The sequence below is a fragment of the Crinia signifera genome, chromosome 7 (assembly GCF_055691185.1).
Source record: "Crinia signifera chromosome 7, ASM5569118v1, whole genome shotgun sequence".
Classification (NCBI taxonomy): Eukaryota; Metazoa; Chordata; class Amphibia; order Anura; family Myobatrachidae; genus Crinia; species Crinia signifera.
In genome coordinates, this window is record NC_139223.1 from 54692014 (window position 1) to 54709303 (window position 17290).

Here is a 17290-nt window from a genome sequence, read left to right on the forward strand (position 1 = left end):
GTGCCCACCCAGAGATGATCCCACCTTTGACAGGCTATTCAAAGTCAGGCCGGTCATTGATCATTTCAGTGCCAAATTTGCAGAGCTATACATCCCTGATAAATGTATTAGTATCGACGAGTCCCTTATACATTTTAAAGGAAGGGTTAAATTCCGCCAGTACCTTCCCAGTAAGAGGGCAAGGTATGGCATAAAAATGTATAAGCTGTGTGAAAGCACCACAGGGTACACCCACAAGTTTAGGGTATATGAAGGGAAGGATTCAAGAATTGAACCACCAGAATGCCCCCCCTCCCTCGTAGGTGTTAGTGGAAAAATTGTCTGGGATTTAATGCACCCCTTCCTGGATAAGGGTTATCACCTCTATGTGGATAACTTTTACACCAGCATCCCCCTGTTTAAGGCCCTTGGTTCAAGAGGTACAGCAGCTTGCGGTACTGTGCGCAAGAACCAAAGAGGCCTCCCCAAAACGCACATTGCCCAAGTAATGAGAAGGGGTGAAAGCAGGGGAATATGCACCGAAAATATGTTGTTGGTCAAATATAAGGACAAGAGGGATGTCCTTATACTGACAACAATTCATGGAGACAGTACCACCTCCATCCCTGTACGAGGTACCAGTACCCACACCTCAAAACCAAATTGTATCCTAGATTACAATAAGTACATGGGCGGAGTGGATCTTTCAGATCAGGTACTGAAGCCGTACAGTGCCCTGCGGAAAACAAATATCTGGTACAAGAAGCTGGCCGTGTATATCATCCAGATGGCACCGTATAACGCTTACGTGCTATTCCGTTCTACCGGCCAGAGGGGGACATTTATGCACTTTCAAGAGGAAGTCATAAAGAGCCTAATATTTGGGAATCAGCAGGCAGAGGGCCCCAGTACTTCTAGTACTGGCCCCCGTATTGTACCAGGGCAGCATTTTCCCAACGAAATCCCCTCCACTGCAAGAAAGGGCAGGACACAAAAAAGGTGCAAAGTTTGCTATAAAAAGGGAATAAGAAAGGATACTATTTTCCACTGTGAAACTTGCCCCGACAAACCCGGCCTATGTATAAAGGAGTGTTTCAAAATATACCACACATCTATGGATTATTAGGTTCATCATTTCACCGTGCTTCGGGGGTCTTGCTAATGCCACATAGCACCCACCATTCATTCCACCAGAATCTGAGCTGCAAAATCCAAAAATCACTCATTCCCTTCTGAGTCCTGCCATGCACCCAACTGGTATTTTTTGGTCACATGTGAGGCATTGCCGTACTCTGGAGAAATGGGGGCACAGATTTTGGGGTGCTTTGTCTCCTTCATTCCTTGTGAAAATGAAAAATTTTGAGCCAGAAGTACATTTTTGTGTAAAAAAATGTATTTTGTTCATTTTCACTGCCCAGTTGTACCAAAATTGATGAAACCCCTGGGGGTTTGAAATGTACACTATACCCCTAGATGAATTCCCTGAGGGGTGTAGTTTGCAAAATGGGGTCACTTGTGGGGGGGTTCCACTGTATTGGTAATGCAACATAGCACCCACCATTCATTCCACCAAAATCTGTGCTCCAAAATCCAAAAATCACTCCTTCCCTTCTGAGTCCTGCCATGCACCCAACTGGTATTTTTGGTCACATGTGAGGCATTGCCGTACTCTGGAGAAATGGGGGCACAGATTTTGGGGTGCTTTGTCTCCTTCATTCCTTGTGAAAATGAAAAATTTTGAGCCAGAACTGCATGTTTGTGTAAAAAAATGTAATTTTCCATTTTCACATCCCAGTTGTACCAAAATTGGTGAAACCCCTGGGGGTTTGAAATGTACACTATACCCCTAGATGAATTCCCTGAGGGGTGTACTTTGCAAAATGGGGTGACTTGTGGGGGGGTTCCACTGTATTGGTGCTTGGGGGGTCTTGCTAATGCGACATAGCACCCACCAAAATTCCACCAGAATCTGAGCTGCAAAATCCAAAAATCACTCCTTCCCTTCTAAGTCCTGCCATGCACCCAACTGGTATTTTTTGGTCACATGTGAGGCATTGCCGTACTCGGGAGAAATTGGGGCACAGATTTTGGGGTGCTTTGTCTCCTTCATTCCTTGTGAAAATGAAAAATTTTGAGCCAGAACTGCATGTTTGTGTAAAAAAATGTAATTTTTCATTTTCACATCCCAGTTGTACCAAAATTGGTGAAACCCCTGGGGGTTTGAAATGTACACTATACCCCTAGATGAATTCCCTGAGGGGTGTACTTTGCAAAATGGGGTGACTTGTGGGGGGGTTCCACTGTATTGGTGCTTGGGGGGTCTTGCTAATGCGACATAGCACCCACCAAAATTCCACCAGAATCTGAGCTGCAAAATCCAAAAATCACTCCTTCCCTTCTAAGTCCTGCCATGCACCCAACTGGTATTTTTTGGTCACATGTGAGGCATTGCCGTACTCGGGAGAAATTGGGGCACAGATTTTGGGGTGCTTTGTCTCCTTCATTCCTTGTGAAAATGAAAAATTTTGAGCCAGAACTGCATGTTTGTGTAAAAAAATGTAATTTTTCATTTTCACATCCCAGTTGTACCAAAATTGGTGAAACCCCTGGGGGTTTGAAATGTACACTATACCCCTAGATGAATTCCCTGAGGGGTGTACTTTGCAAAATGGGGTGACTTGTGGGGGGGTTCCACTGTATTGGTGCTTTGGGAGTCTTGCTAATGCATCATAGTACCCACCATTCATTCCACCAAAATCTTTGCTGCAAAATCCAAAAATCACTCCTTCCCTTCTGAGTCCTGCCATGCACCCAACTGGTATTTTTTGGTCACATGTGAGGCATTGCCGTACTCGGGAGAAATTGGGGCACAGATTTTGGGGTGCTTTGACTCCTTCATTCCTTGTGAAAATGAAAAAATTTGAGCCAGAACTGCATGTTTGTGTAAAAAAATGTAATTTTTCATTTTCACAGCCCAGTTGTACCAAAATTGGTGAAACCCCTGGGGGTTTGAAATGTACACTATACCCCTAGATGAATTCCCTGAGGGGTGTACTTTGCAAAATGGGGTGACTTGTGGGGGGGTTCCACTGTATTGGTGCAACATAGCACCCACCATTTATTCCACCAAAATCTGTGCTGCAAAATCCAAAAATCACTCCTTCCCTTCTGAGTCCTGCCATGCGCCCAACTGGTATTTTTTGGTCACATATGAGGCATTGCCGTACTCGGGAGAAATTGGGGCACAGATTTTGGGGTGCTTTGTCTCCTTCATTCCTTGTGAAAATGAAAAATTTTGAGCCAGAACTGCATTTTTGTGTAAAAAAATGTAATTTTTCATTTTCACTGCCCAGTTGTATCAAAATTGGTGAAACCCCTGGGGGTTTGAAATGTACACTATACCCCTAGATGAATTCCCTGAGGGGTGTACTTTGCAAAATGGGGTGACTTGTGGGGGGGTTCCACTGTATTGGTGCTTTGGGAGTCTTGCTAATGCATCATAGTACCCACCATTCATTCCACCAAAATCTTTGCTGCAAAATCCAAAAATCACTCCTTCCCTTCTGAGTCCTGCCATGCACCCAACTGGTATTTTTTGGTCACATGTGAGGCATTGCCGTACTCGGGAGAAATTGGGGCACAGATTTTGGGGTGCTTTGTCTCCTTCATTCCTTGTGAAAATGAAAAATTTTGAGCCAGAACTGCATGTTTGTGTAAAAAAATGTAATTTTTCATTTTCACATCCCAGTTGTACCAAAATTGGTGAAACCCCTGGGGGTTTGAAATGTACACTATACCCCTAGATGAATTCCCTGAGGGGTGTACTTTGCAAAATGGGGTGACTTGTGGGGGGGTTCCACTGTATTGGTGCTTTGGGAGTCTTGCTAATGCATCATAGTACCCACCATTCATTCCACCAAAATCTTTTCTGCAAAATCCAAAAATCACTCCTTCCCTTCTGAGTCCTGCCATGCACCCAACTGGTATTTTTTGGTCACATGTGAGGCATTGCCGTACTCGGGAGAAATTGGGGCACAGATTTTGGGGTGCTTTGTCTCCTTCATTCCTTGTGAAAATGAAAAATTTTGAGCCAGAACTGCATGTTTGTGTAAAAAAATGTAATTTTTCATTTTCACATCCCAGTTGTACCAAAATTGGTGAAACCCCTGGGGGTTTGAAATGTACACTATACCCCTAGATGAATTCCCTGAGGGGTGTAGATTGCAAAATGGGGTGACTTGTGGGGGAGGTTCCTAACTTTTAGCACTTATGGTGCCTAGAAACCTACATGGTGCCTAAAAAAAAATCTCATAAAAAGGAGGCTCCAAAATCAAGTAGGTGCTCCTTCTATTATGAAGCCTGTGGTTTGGTCAACGTGCACACTAGGGCCACATATAGGATATTTTTGAAAACAAAAGAATTGGGGGAATCAATTTTTAGTCACATTTCTCTAGTAAAATCTACTGTATTTGTTAGAAAAATGTATTAAAATTGAAACTCTGCAAAAAAAAAGAAATTTAGAAATTTCACCTACACTTTGTTTTAATTCCTGTGAAACACCTAAAGGGTTAACAAACTTCCAAAATGCTGTTTTGAATACTGTGAGGGGTGCAGTTTTTGAAATGGCATCATTTATGGGGGTGTCTCACATACAAGTCCCTCAAAGTCACATCAGAACTGAACTGGTCCCTAAAAAAATCAGTGTTTGAAATTTTCTTGAAAATTTGAGAATTTGCTAGTCATATTTGAAGCCTCCTAGTGTCCAAAAAAATGAAAAGGGGGTTGAAATAATGATGGCAACATAAAGTAGACATATGGTCTATGTTAGTTATTAACTATTTTGAGTGGTATGATTATTTGTCTCACAAGCAGAAAATTTAACATTTTGCATATTGCTAAATTTTCCATTTTTTAACGATATTTTGGTATTTTTCACAAAAAAACACAGACTGTATCGACCAAAATTTACCACTAACTTGAAGTACAATGTGTCACGAGAAAACATTCTCAAAATCACTGGGATAAGTAAAAGCAAAAAAAAGTTATCCCCACTTAAGTGAGACATGTCAGATTTGAAAAAAAGGGCTCTGTCATGAAGGCACAAACTGGCTCTGTCATGAAGGGGTTAAAATGCATCTTATTCACAAACAGGATGCACACGCAGCTTCTGCTGATTAAAATTATATGCAACATGTCTATAGCACCGTACACACGGAGCAATATATTGCTCAGTGTCCCATTTTCATCAGCGACCAGAAATGGATCTCTGCCGGGGGAAACTGCTGATCGCAGGAGCATGCTCCTCCGACCAGCGACCACCCCATGGCTGGTTGCGGGAGCACTCTCCCCGCATCAGTCTCCCCATACACACGGGGATATGGTCGCTTAGCGAGTGAATCACACCGTGTGTACGGGGCTTAACTTATACAGGTACCAAGGTTACTATCTTAAATTGGAATACAACAGCTAGCAGAAGGACTTTGTGTGTGTGTGTGTATATATAGTAAAAAATTTACTTTTACAACTTTTGGATTTCAATAACAATCAATCTTCAGGGATACAAATGCCTAAACCAAGCACACATTCTGTTGAATAAAAGCTGTTTTATGGGCCACTGGATTCATATTGATTAGTCTTCATTTATTGTATTGCAGGTCCATCGCACCTTTTCAGACTGGCTGGAAAGTGCTTCAGTTTTGTAGAATCCACGTAAGCATATAGCACTACAAAGAAATGCTGGCATCCTGATTATTAATCATTTCCATTAGTGTCCCTTTAATATCTCCATGCTCTCTGTATTTTCTGAAAAGCTTTTCTATACTTTTTTTATTTCTGGACTTTATTATGTTAATTCTCTTTAGCGCCTTGAGTCCTATTTTTATACAGCAAACAGCGGTGGTCTGGTTTAGATTTGAGTTAAATTAATGACAGTGTGGGGCCTTGGCCTTGTTTTATCATATGGAAATGTGGGGTATGTGAAGCTATATTACATTACTCGGAATGCTCTTAGATAAGCTGAACTGTAGCATTGATCGGCACTTGTGGGTACGCCCAGGAAACGATGGGCGTTCGCATGGGAACATATCCTGTATGCCCACCCTGCTGCGAGAGCCTCGGACACTATGCAGGTCTCTGACGGCGCACACAGAGAAGACCTGCAGATACGCAGATACGCTTATGCGCAGATCTTCTACATCGGTCTCCGTTGGAAATTTGCACCGGGGCAAACCGATTAGAATCAAGGTCATGGTGGGCTCAAATTTGACACTATGTAGCAACCTTTCACCGTTTGTAAATTCCCGGTAGTGTTCTATATGCCCACTTATCTTGCAGGTAGATGGCTTTCTCTGACCAGTAAAGCTCTAAGTAGAATTTAACCCCTTCCCGACAATTGACGTACATTTACGTCATGGTCGGGAAGTACTTCCCGACACATGGCGTAAATGTACGTCATGGCATTTAACTGTCACCGCGTCTATAGACGCGGTGACAGTTTCAACATGTCTGCTGTCCCTGACAGCAGACATGTCCGTGCATGCCCAGGGGGGGCTGCGATGCCGCCCCCCCGTCGGCGATCGCTGTGATTGGCTGTTCAGTGTGAACAGCCAATTACAGCGTTTTCTGTGTCACCGGCGAATAACGTTCGCCGGTGACACGCGATCGGAGGTGATTGGTGCTGTAAAGTACAGCACCAATCACCGCGGGGTGTAAGGGTGACACTGGTGTCACCCCGCCCGCCCCCAAAGGCCGTTATTGGTCCGTCGGACCGACGGACCAATCACAGCCATGGAGGGGGGTTTAAACTAACGGTGACTGCACTGCAGACGCCATTCCGGTCTGGAATTGCGTGCAGTGCGGTCACCGTGCCAATCTGCCGCGATCTACTGACCAGAACCTTGCAAAATACTTACCTGATCCTTGCAAATATCTTGGCTGCTTCATCTGTGCTTGTAGTGTGCTGGATGCTTCCTGGATCCTGTTACTTGTGACTTCCTGTGAACTTGTGCTGCTGCAGTGTAATAGCGTTAGTTAGATAGAGAGAGATAGAGAGAGATAGTGTCAGAGAGTGCTGTATTTTGTGCTGCTGCAGTGTGATATAGTTATAGAGAGAGAGATAGAGAGAGATAGAGAGGCCTAGTGACAGAGAGTGCTATATTTTGTGCTGCTGCAGTGTGATAGTTATAGATAGATAGAGAGAGATAGAGAGAGAGAGATAGAGATAGTGACAGATTGTGCTATATATTTTTTATATAACTGACTGCTGCCCCCCCTTTTGTGCTGATCAGTATAAATTAACTGATCAGCAACTTTTTGGGGGCGCAGGGTATTTTTATATATATATATACCTGTCACTGCTGCTGCTGCAGTGTCATAGAGTGTTAGATAGTGAGAGATAGAGAGAGATAGTGAAAGAGAGTGATAGAGAGTGCTAAATTTTGTGTCTGCTGCCCCCGCCTTTTGTGCTGATCACTATATCTGAGGTGATCAGCAACTTTTTAGGGGTGCAGAGGTTTTTTTTTTTTTTATATATACCTGCCAGTTGCACTGTCAGTTGCACCTGCTGCCCCTCACTGGTAATCAGTGTCGCATCACTGATCACCTTTTTTTTTTCTTCTACGATCCCCATGGCAGCCATACATTGGGATATTCCCTTCCCCCATCAGAGCAGACAGGATTGATTTCTCTTGGGACCGCCCACCTTGGGTATAATAGACCCCTCCTCCACCTCCACTGTATCTTTTTTCCTGTCTCCGTGTTTAGAGTAGACAGAGTAGGCAATTATTTTTGTTTAAAGCAGGGTTACCTCGGCAGCATGGAGCTGAAGGGGTGGCTCCCCGGGGAGAAGAGGGCGCAGGAGACCAGTCTAACTTGTCTCCTTGCGCACACATACCCTGCCGCAGGCTCAAGAAGGAGGATTCTGGAGTAGACGCTCCAGCCAGGACAACCGGACTCCCACGTGTGTTCTCCCCGCAGCGTCAGCCCCGCTGGAAGCCGCGGCTGCACGCGACAGCATCTAAAGGCAGAAGGGGCGGAAGTGCCGGGTTCGCGTCACTTCCGCCCATAGACGCTGGTAGCGCGTCTCACTATTCAGTCCCCTGGTAACACGGGACGGGGGAATTGGTTCCGCTCGGCTATCCTGACGCACACGCAAGTTTTGGCGGCAACTCAGGGGTTAAATGGCCGCAGCAATGGCCAGTTCAGCGGCGTGTAAGGTGGTTTTCAGCGTGGAGTGCTACACTGTGTGCTGTATTTGCTACCATGGATGCGCCTTCTCCCCAGAAGCCTGATGATGCCCCAGTGAGGTAAGCCCTTTGGTTTTGGGCATCAGTTGTTTATTTCTAAGATAGATATTGAGTGTAGCTTCTCTCTTTTAGTGTGCCTGTTTCTCCTGTGCATAAGAAAAGAACAGCTAAGAAGAAGTTCATTGAGTCCATATGCATGACATGTGATCAATCCTTCGCTTCAGCACAGAAGAAGGCAATTTGTGATATATGTGAAATAGCACAATCTAAAGTGTTAAAGAAATCAGAACACACGGAGGTCATTAAGGAATTAATGGCCTGGCTGAAAGAGAACTTTGTCTCTAAAAATGAGTTTACCCAGAGCCAGTCAGTAAAGAGGTCTAGAGTGCAGGCTGAATTTACACCTGAGGAGGATTCTTCAGAGGAATTAGAATGTGAGGATAAGGGTTCGTCGGAGGAAGGCGAACTAGAAGAAGTCAGAACATTTAATTTGGATCTGGTAGAAAACCTGTTAAAACACATATACAAGGCTATGAACTTTAAAGAGCTTGCATCTACCTCTGAGACTAAGGATCCACTGTATGAAGACAGGGACAAAAGAGGCAGAACCTTTCCTGTAAATAAAGTCATAAGAGAAATGATACTTAAGGAATGGGTCAGCATTGACAAGAGAGTCACCCTAGGGAGCAGGGTAGAAAGAATGTACCCGTTCAAAGATGAAGAATTTCTCGGCTGGTGCACTACACCCAAAGTAGACGCGGCGGTGGCTGAAATTATTTCGAAGTCCACCATTCCGGTAGAGGACGCGGCGGCATTTAAAGATGCCATGGATAGAAAAATGGAAACTTCGTTACGCAAGGTCCATTCAGCATCAGCGGGTTCCCTGAAAACTAATGTTGCGGTGGCCTCAGTAGCCAGGGCGATTAGGTTGTGGACCTCTAATCTAAAGACAGATATGGAGGAGAAGATATCTAAACAGTATCTTATCAAAAATCTGGACATTATACAGAAGGCCGTTGACTTCCTATGTGAAGCTTCTCTTGATGGGGTCTCTTTTGCAGCTAAGACTATGGCGGCAGGGATAACAGGCCGCAGGGCGCTTTGGCTAAAACCCTGGAATGCTGACGCTAATTCCAAAAATAAACTAGCAAACTTACCCTTTGAGGGAAAATTTCTATTTGGATCCAAACTGGATTCTATGATACAGAGAATCTCAGGGGGAAAATCTGTCCGCTTACCCCAAGAGAAGAAGAATCGGTTTAGTTTTCCCGCCTCCACAAGACAAACGTACAGAGAAGCAAAAACATATCGTCCGGGAAAGACGTATTACAAGAGGGGAAGTACGAGTACCTCTAGACAGGCATTTCGTCAAAACTTTCGTGGCAGATACCAACCTGAAAAGGATTGGAACCAGAAAGGAAAACTATGACTATCTCCAAAAGAACTGTATTGGCGCCAGACTACTGAGGTTCGTGGCGACCTGGGAAGAGATAATAAGAGACACTTGGGTGCTGAATATAATCCATCACGGCTACTATATCGAGTTCGAGACAGCACCTCTCCATCACAGATTTCTAAGATCAAGGATACCAGGCGTACCCGAAGAAAAGAAAGCCCTACTTCTCAAATTAGAGCAACTCCTACAGACGGAGGCCATAGAGGAGGTTCCAAAAGAAGAACAGGGAAAGGGCTTTTATTCGAATCTCTTTCTGGTGAAGAAACCGAACGGAACGTTCAGAACTATCCTGGATCTCAGAGATCTGAATGTCTACATAAGACAAATAAAATTCAAGATGGAGACCCTGAGTTCCATAGTTATGGGAATAAGAAGGGGAGATTACCTTGCATCAATAGATTTAAAGGATGCGTATTATCATATCCCGATAAATCAGGGACACAGAAAATTTCTCAGGTTCTCGGTGGCCAATCGTCATTTTCAATTTACCTGTCTTCCATTTGGGCTGAAAACTTCTCCGAGAGTCTTTACCAAAGTACTAGTTACAGTGATTGCAGCTCTGAGACTCAGAGGGATTCAGGTATGGTCCTACCTAGACGACCTACTCATTGCAGGAGACTCTGTGAGAGAAACAGAGGACAATGTAAGGAAGACTATAGATCTGCTACAACTTCTAGGTTGGGTGACAAACACAGAAAAAAGCCAGACTGTTCCGACACAGAAGATACAGTTTCTGGGGGCTATGATAGACACAGTCCAGTTTCAGATATCCCTGTCGGCCGAAAGATGTCTGAAGATCCAAGATCTAACAAGTCTAATGTTACAGAAGGACGACTGCCCTCTGAGTATGGCTATCCAGCTGTTGGGTATGATGGCATCCTGTATCAGGATCATCCCGTGGGCGCAGTGGAGAATGCGACGACTTCAGTGGGCCATCATCCCATTACAGAAGAATGGCTATGCAGATCATCACCGGTTCAGGCTAAGTCAAGAGGTAAGACAAGACCTAAAGTGGTGGCAACAGGGTCTAGGAGAAAGGAGTACCAGTCTAAAAGATCCTACATTCCGAATACTAACTACGGATGCCAGTCTGTCCGGGTGGGGAGCTCATATAGAGGGAAGGTCTATACAAGGCTCCTGGACAAGGAAAGAAGCAAGGAACTCCTCAAACATGAGAGAATTACAAGCAGTCTGGGAGGCCATACAACTCCTAAAGGAAGACATTCGCCATTCACATCTGAGAGTAATGTCAGACAATGTGACAGTAGTGTCCCACATAAATCACCAGGGGGGCACAAGAAGTATCAGACTCATGCAGATGTCAGAAAGGATACTAAGCTGGGCGGAAGACAATCTGGAGTCCTTGTCAGCAGTATATATTCCAGGCAAGAGGAATGTACTAGCAGACTTCCTGAGTCGAGAGGTGATATCGCCAGGGGAGTGGGAGCTGAATACAGAAGTCTTTTCTCAGATAGAGAAAATATTCGGGACCCCAGAGGTAGACATGATGGCCAACTTTCGGAACAGAAAGGTGAACAACTTCTTCTCAAAATCATTTCATCCGCAAGCCCTAGCCATGGATTCCCTTTCCGTGAAATGGAACTTCAAACTGGGCTACATATTTCCCCCCTTTCCGATGATCGGGAGAGTCTTAAAGAAACTGAGGGAAGATCGGGTCGAAGTAGTGGCGATACTGCCCTACTGGCCGAGAAGGCCCTGGTTCGTCAGTGTTCTAAAGATGGCGGTGCAGGAACCGTGGTCACTTCCCAACAGGCAGGACCTACTGCATCAGGGTCCGGTATATCATCCAGAGCCAGCAAGGTTGTCGCTAAAGGCATGGAGATTGAGCGGAGCATATTAAGTAGGCATAACTTGTCATCCCAGGTTGTGGAAATGATGCTGAAGGCCAGAAAGAACATTTCGTCCTTATCCTATTATAGAACTTGGAGCAGGTTCATGGAATGGGGTCAGTTCAACGGTGACTTTTCATCGATACCAACAGGTAGAGTCCTGCAGTTTCTATATGATGGCTTTCAAATGGGTCTTGCCCCAGCAACAATAAAAGCTCAGATTTCTGCCCTAGCAGTACTATTAGATAGGCCATTGGCTGAAGAAAGGCTGATAAAAAGGTTTAATAGAGCCATGAGGAGGATCAGACCGCCAGTCAAGGCTATAGTGGCACCGTGGGACTTAAACCTTATGTTAGCGGTATTAGCTAAACACCCCTTTGAACCTTTAACAGAGTGTCCTCTAAAGTATCTAACGTGGAAGACGGTCTTCTTGGTCGCAGTCACCTCGGCCAGAAGAGTAAGTGAGCTCCAAGCTCTATGGATAGAGGAGCCTTATCTTGTTATCTTCCCAGATAGAGTGGTACTTAGAACACATCCTGAGTTCGTACCTAAGGTAATATCTTCTTTTCACCTCAATCAGGAGATTGTGTTACCTAGTTTCTACCCAGAACCGGAAAATGAGGAACAACAAAGTTGGCATACGCTGGACCTTGTCCGGGTCATTTCAATATACCTGGAAAGAACTAAAGTCCTTAGATCGACCAAACACCTATTTGTCATCCCGAGTGGTGTCCGTAAGGGGAAGGAACCAGGAAAACAAACCATATCCAGATGGATAAGAGAGACGATCGTGGCAGCCTACAAACTGGAAAACAAGAAAGTACCTCCCATAGTACAGGCACATTCCACAAGGGCAGTCTCGGCGTCATGGGCGAACAGGGCCAAAGCTTCAGTGACCGAGATCTGCAAAGCTGCTACCTGGTCGTCAGTACACACCTTTGTAAAACATTATGCTCTTGATGTTTCTCTTGCCCACTTTGGGAAGCATGTTCTCCAAGAGGCAGTATCTGCGGATACCTCTGTATAATAAAAATATTCATGCATAACATTACCCTCCCGTTTATTTGTCTTGGGTATGTCCCAATGTATGGCTGCCATGGGGATCGTAGAAGAAAGAGTCGAATTATACTCACCGATAATTCCTTTTTCTTCCTAGAGATCCCATGGCAGCCACTGATTACCCTCCCTTGTATTATGATGTGTTTTCTCTAGGGACCTTGGTACGGAGACACTCAAAAGATACAGTGGAGGTGGAGGAGGGGTCTATTATACCCAAGGTGGGCGGTCCCAAGAGAAATCAATCCTGTCTGCTCTGATGGGGGAAGGGAATATCCCAATGTATGGCTGCCATGGGATCTCTAGGAAGAAAAAGGAATTATCGGTGAGTATGATTCGACTCTTTTTTTTGTGTGTGCTGTGGGGTCTTTTTTTTAATTTTTTTTTTTACACACACTGTGATTTTGTGGGTGTCCTGTGGCCGCTGTGCGCTGATCAGTGACGTACATCACTGATCATCTTTTTCGGCACAGGGTTGATCTATTTTTTTTTTTTTTTTTGATCAAATTCCTGTTGCCTTTCAGCGCTGTTCAGTGACGGACGTTACTGACCAACATCTGTGCTCAATTTTTGGCGCAGGACCTTTTTTTTTTTTTTTTTTTTTTTTAACCCCTTCAATTTTTTTTTTGAACCCCTTCAATTTATTTTTTTTAACCCCTTCAATTTTTTTTTTTTTTTTAACCCCTCCATTTTTTTTTTTTGTATAAAGTATTTTTTTTTTCTGCACACTACATACACACTACACACTACATACCCCCCGGGTTGAAATAAAGTTTGTACCCCCCCCTACACTATACACGTGTTGAAACATTTCACTACCAGTAACACAAAAATAAAAATGGCATCCCAAATGTCATCCCAGTCATCCAGAAGAATGTATTCAGCGGAGGAGGCATATGCCCTGCTTGCTTCTGACTCTGACACAGCCAGTGATGCAAGCGGGGAATTTGAAGGATTCGCCTTAAGCTCCTCTTCCTCCTCTGGTGATGAGGGACCCCCTCAAAGACGCCCCCGTAGAGCAGCTGAGACCCCCCCCCCCAATAATTGATCTCGTATGGACCCCACCACCAGACAATTTTGAGCCCCAGGTTCCTGAGTTTTTGGCCATGCCAGGAATCCAATTTGATTCCACAGGTCTCAGAGAAATTGACTTTTTCAAATTATTTTTCTCTGATGATTTTATAAATTTAATGGTGGACCAAACTAATTTATATGCCCAGCAGTTTATTGCTCAAAACCCCACGTCATCATTTGCTAGGTGGACCCCTGTAGATGCAGTAGAGATGATGACGTTTTGGGGTCTGGTGTTTCATATGGGCATAGTAAAAAAGCCAGAAATTAGGCAATATTGGAGTACAGATGTTCTGTACAGCACCCCATTTTACCGTATGGCCATGCCCCGGGCTCGATTTGAGACGATCCTTAAATTTTTGCATTACAACGATAATGCACAGTGCCCACCCAGAGATGATCCCACCTTTGACCGACTATTCAAAGTCAGGCCGGTCATTGATCATTTCAGTGCCAAATTTGAAGACATGTACATCCCAGATAAATTCATTTGCATAGACGAGTCCCTTATACATTTTAAAGGAAGGGTTAAATTCCGCCAGTACCTTCCCAGTAAGAGGGCAAGGTATGGCATAAAAATGTATAAGTTGTGTGAAAGCACCTCAGGGTACACCCACAGGTTTAGGGTATATGAAGGGAAGGATTCAAGAATTGAACCGCCAGAATGCCCCCCCTCCCTCGTAGGTGTTAGTGGAAAAATTGTCTGGGATTTAGTGCACCCCTTCCTGGATAAAGGTTATCACCTCTATGTGGATAACTTTTACACCAGCATCCCCCTGTTTAAGGCCCTTGGTTCAAGAGGTACAGCAGCTTGCGGTACTGTGCGCAAGAACCAAAGAGGCCTCCCAAAAACGCACATTGCCCAAGTAATGAGAAGGGGTGAAAGCAGGGGAATATGCACCGAAAATATGTTGTTGGTCAAATATAAGGACAAGAGGGATGTCCTTATACTGACAACAATTCACGGAGACAGTACCACCTCCGTCCCTGTACGAGGTACCAGTACCCACACCTCAAAACCTAATTGTATCCTGGATTACAATAGGTACATGGGCGGAGTGGATCTTTCAGATCAGGTACTGAAGCCGTACAGTGCCCTGCGGAAAACAAAAATCTGGTACAAGAAGCTGGCCGTGTATATCATCCAGATGGCACTGTATAACGCTTACGTGCTATTCCGTTCTACCAGCCAGAGGGGGACATTTATGCACTTTCAAGAGGAAGTCATAAAGGGCCTAATATTTGGGAACCAGCAGGCTGAGGGCCCCAGTACTTCTAGTACTGGCCCCCGTATTGTACCAGGGCAGCATTTTCCTGATGAAATCCCCTCCACTGGAAAAAAGGGCAGGACACAAAAAAGGTGCAAAGTTTGCTATAAAAAGGGAATAAGAAAGCAAACTATTTTCCAGTGTGACACTTGCCCCGACAAACCCGGCCTATGTATAAAGGAGTGTTTTAAAATATACCACACATCTATGGATTATTAGGTTCATAATTTCACTGTGCTTCGGGGGTCTTGCTAATGCCACATACCACCCACCATTCATTCCACCCTAATCTGAGCCGCAAAATCCAAAAATCACTCCTTCCCTTCTGAGTCCTGCCATGCACCCAACTGGTATTTTTTGGTCACATGTGAGGCATTGCCGTACTCGGGAGAAATTGGGGCACAGATTTTGGGGTGCTTTTTCTCCTTCATACCTTCTGAAAATGAAAAATTTTGAGCCAGAACTGCATTTTTGTGTAAAAAAATGTAATTTTTCATTTTCACTGCCCACTTGTATCAAAATTGGTGAAACCCCTGGGGGTTTGAAATGTACACTATACCCCTAGATGAATTCCCTGAGGGGTGTAGTTTGCAAAATGGGGTCACTTGTGGGGGGGTTCCACTGTATTGGTGCTTTGGGGGTCTTGCTAATGCGACATAGCACCCACCATCATTCCACCAGAATTTGTGCTGCAAAATCCAAATATCACTCCTTCCCTTCTGAGTCCTGCAACTTTTTGGTCACACATGAGGCATTGCCGTACTCGGGAGAAATTGGGGCACAGATTTTGGGGTGCTTTGTCTCCTTCATTCCTTCTGAAATTGAAAAATTTTGAGCCAGAACTGCATTTTTGTGTAAAAAAAATGTAATTTTTCATTTTCACTGCCCACTTGTATCAAAATTGGTGAAACCCCTGGGGGTTTGAAATGTACACTATACCCCTAGATGAATTCCCTGAGGGGTGTACTTTGCAAAATGGGGTGACTTGTGGGGGGGTTCCACTGTATTGGTGCAACATAGCACCCACCATTCATTCCACCAGAATCTGTGCTGCAAAATCCAAAAATCACTCCTTCCCTTCTGAGTCCTGCCATGCACCCAACTGGTATTTTTTGGTCACATGTGAGGCATTGCCGTACTCGGGAGAAATTGGGGCACAGATTTTGGGGTGCTTTTTCTCCTTCATACCTTCTGAAAATGAAAAATTTTGAGCCAGAACTGCATTTTTGTGTAAAAAAATGTAATTTTTCATTTTCACTGCCCACTTGTATCAAAATTGGTGAAACCCCTGGGGGTTTGAAACGTACACTATACCCCTAGATGAATTCCCTGAGGGGTGTAGTTTGCAAAATGGGGTCACTTGTGGGGGGGTTCCACTGTATTGGTGCTTGGGGGGTCTTGCTAATGCGACATAGCACCCACCAAAATTCCTCCAGAATCTGAGCCGCAAAATCCAAAAATCACTCCTTCCGTTCTGAGTCCTGCCATGCACCCAACTGGTATTTTTTGGTCACATGTGAGGCATTGCCGTACTCGGGAGAAATTGGGGCACATATTTTGGGGTGCTTTTTCTCCTTCATACCTTCTGAAAATGAAAAATTTTGAGCCAGAACTGCATTTTTGTGTAAAAAAATGTAGATTTTCATTTTCACTGCCCACTTGTATCAAAATTGGTGAAACCCCTGGGGGTTTGAAATGTACACTATACCCCTAGATGAATTCCCTGAGGGGTGTACTTTGCAAAATGGGGTGACTTGTGGGGGGGTTCCACTGTATTGGTGCAACATAGCACCCACCATTCATTCCACCAGAATCTGTGCTGCAAAATCCAAAAATCACTCCTTCCCTTCTGAGTCCTGTCATGCACCCAACTGGTATTTTTTGGTCACATGTGAGGCATTGCCGTACTCGGGAGAAATTGGGGCACAGATTTTGGGGTGCTTTTTCTCCTTCATACCTTCTGAAAATGAAAAATTTTGAGCCAGAACTGCATTTTTGTGTAAAAAAATGTAATTTTTCATTTTCACTGCCCACTTGTATCAAAATTGGTGAAACCCCTGGGGGTTTGAAATGTACACTATACCCCTAGATGAATTCCCTGAGGGGTGTAGTTTGCAAAATGGGGTCACTTGTGGGGGGGTTCCACTGTATTGGTGCTTTGGGGGTCTTGCTAATGCGACATAGCACCCACCAAAATTCCACCAGAATCTGAGCTGCAAAATCCAAAAATCACTCCTTCCCTTCTGAGTCCTGCCATGCACCCAACTGGTATTTTTTGGTCACATGTGAGGCATTGCCGTACTCGGGAGAAATTGGGGCACAGATTTTGGGGTGCTTTTTCTCCTTCATACCTTCTGAAAATGAAAA

At 44.5% G+C, this 17290-nt stretch overlaps 1 protein-coding gene across 1 annotated transcript in view; it reads left to right on the plus strand.

The window, feature by feature from the left end:
- The window catches only part of GNPTG (N-acetylglucosamine-1-phosphate transferase subunit gamma), a 35129-nt gene that overhangs the window by 8658 nt on the left and 9181 nt on the right, over positions 1–17290 (plus strand). The window contains exon 4 of the mRNA XM_083153111.1: positions 5634–5688. Coding sequence (XP_083009237.1) covers positions 5634–5688 — 55 coding nt within the window. The remainder of the gene's footprint in view (positions 1–5633; positions 5689–17290) is intronic.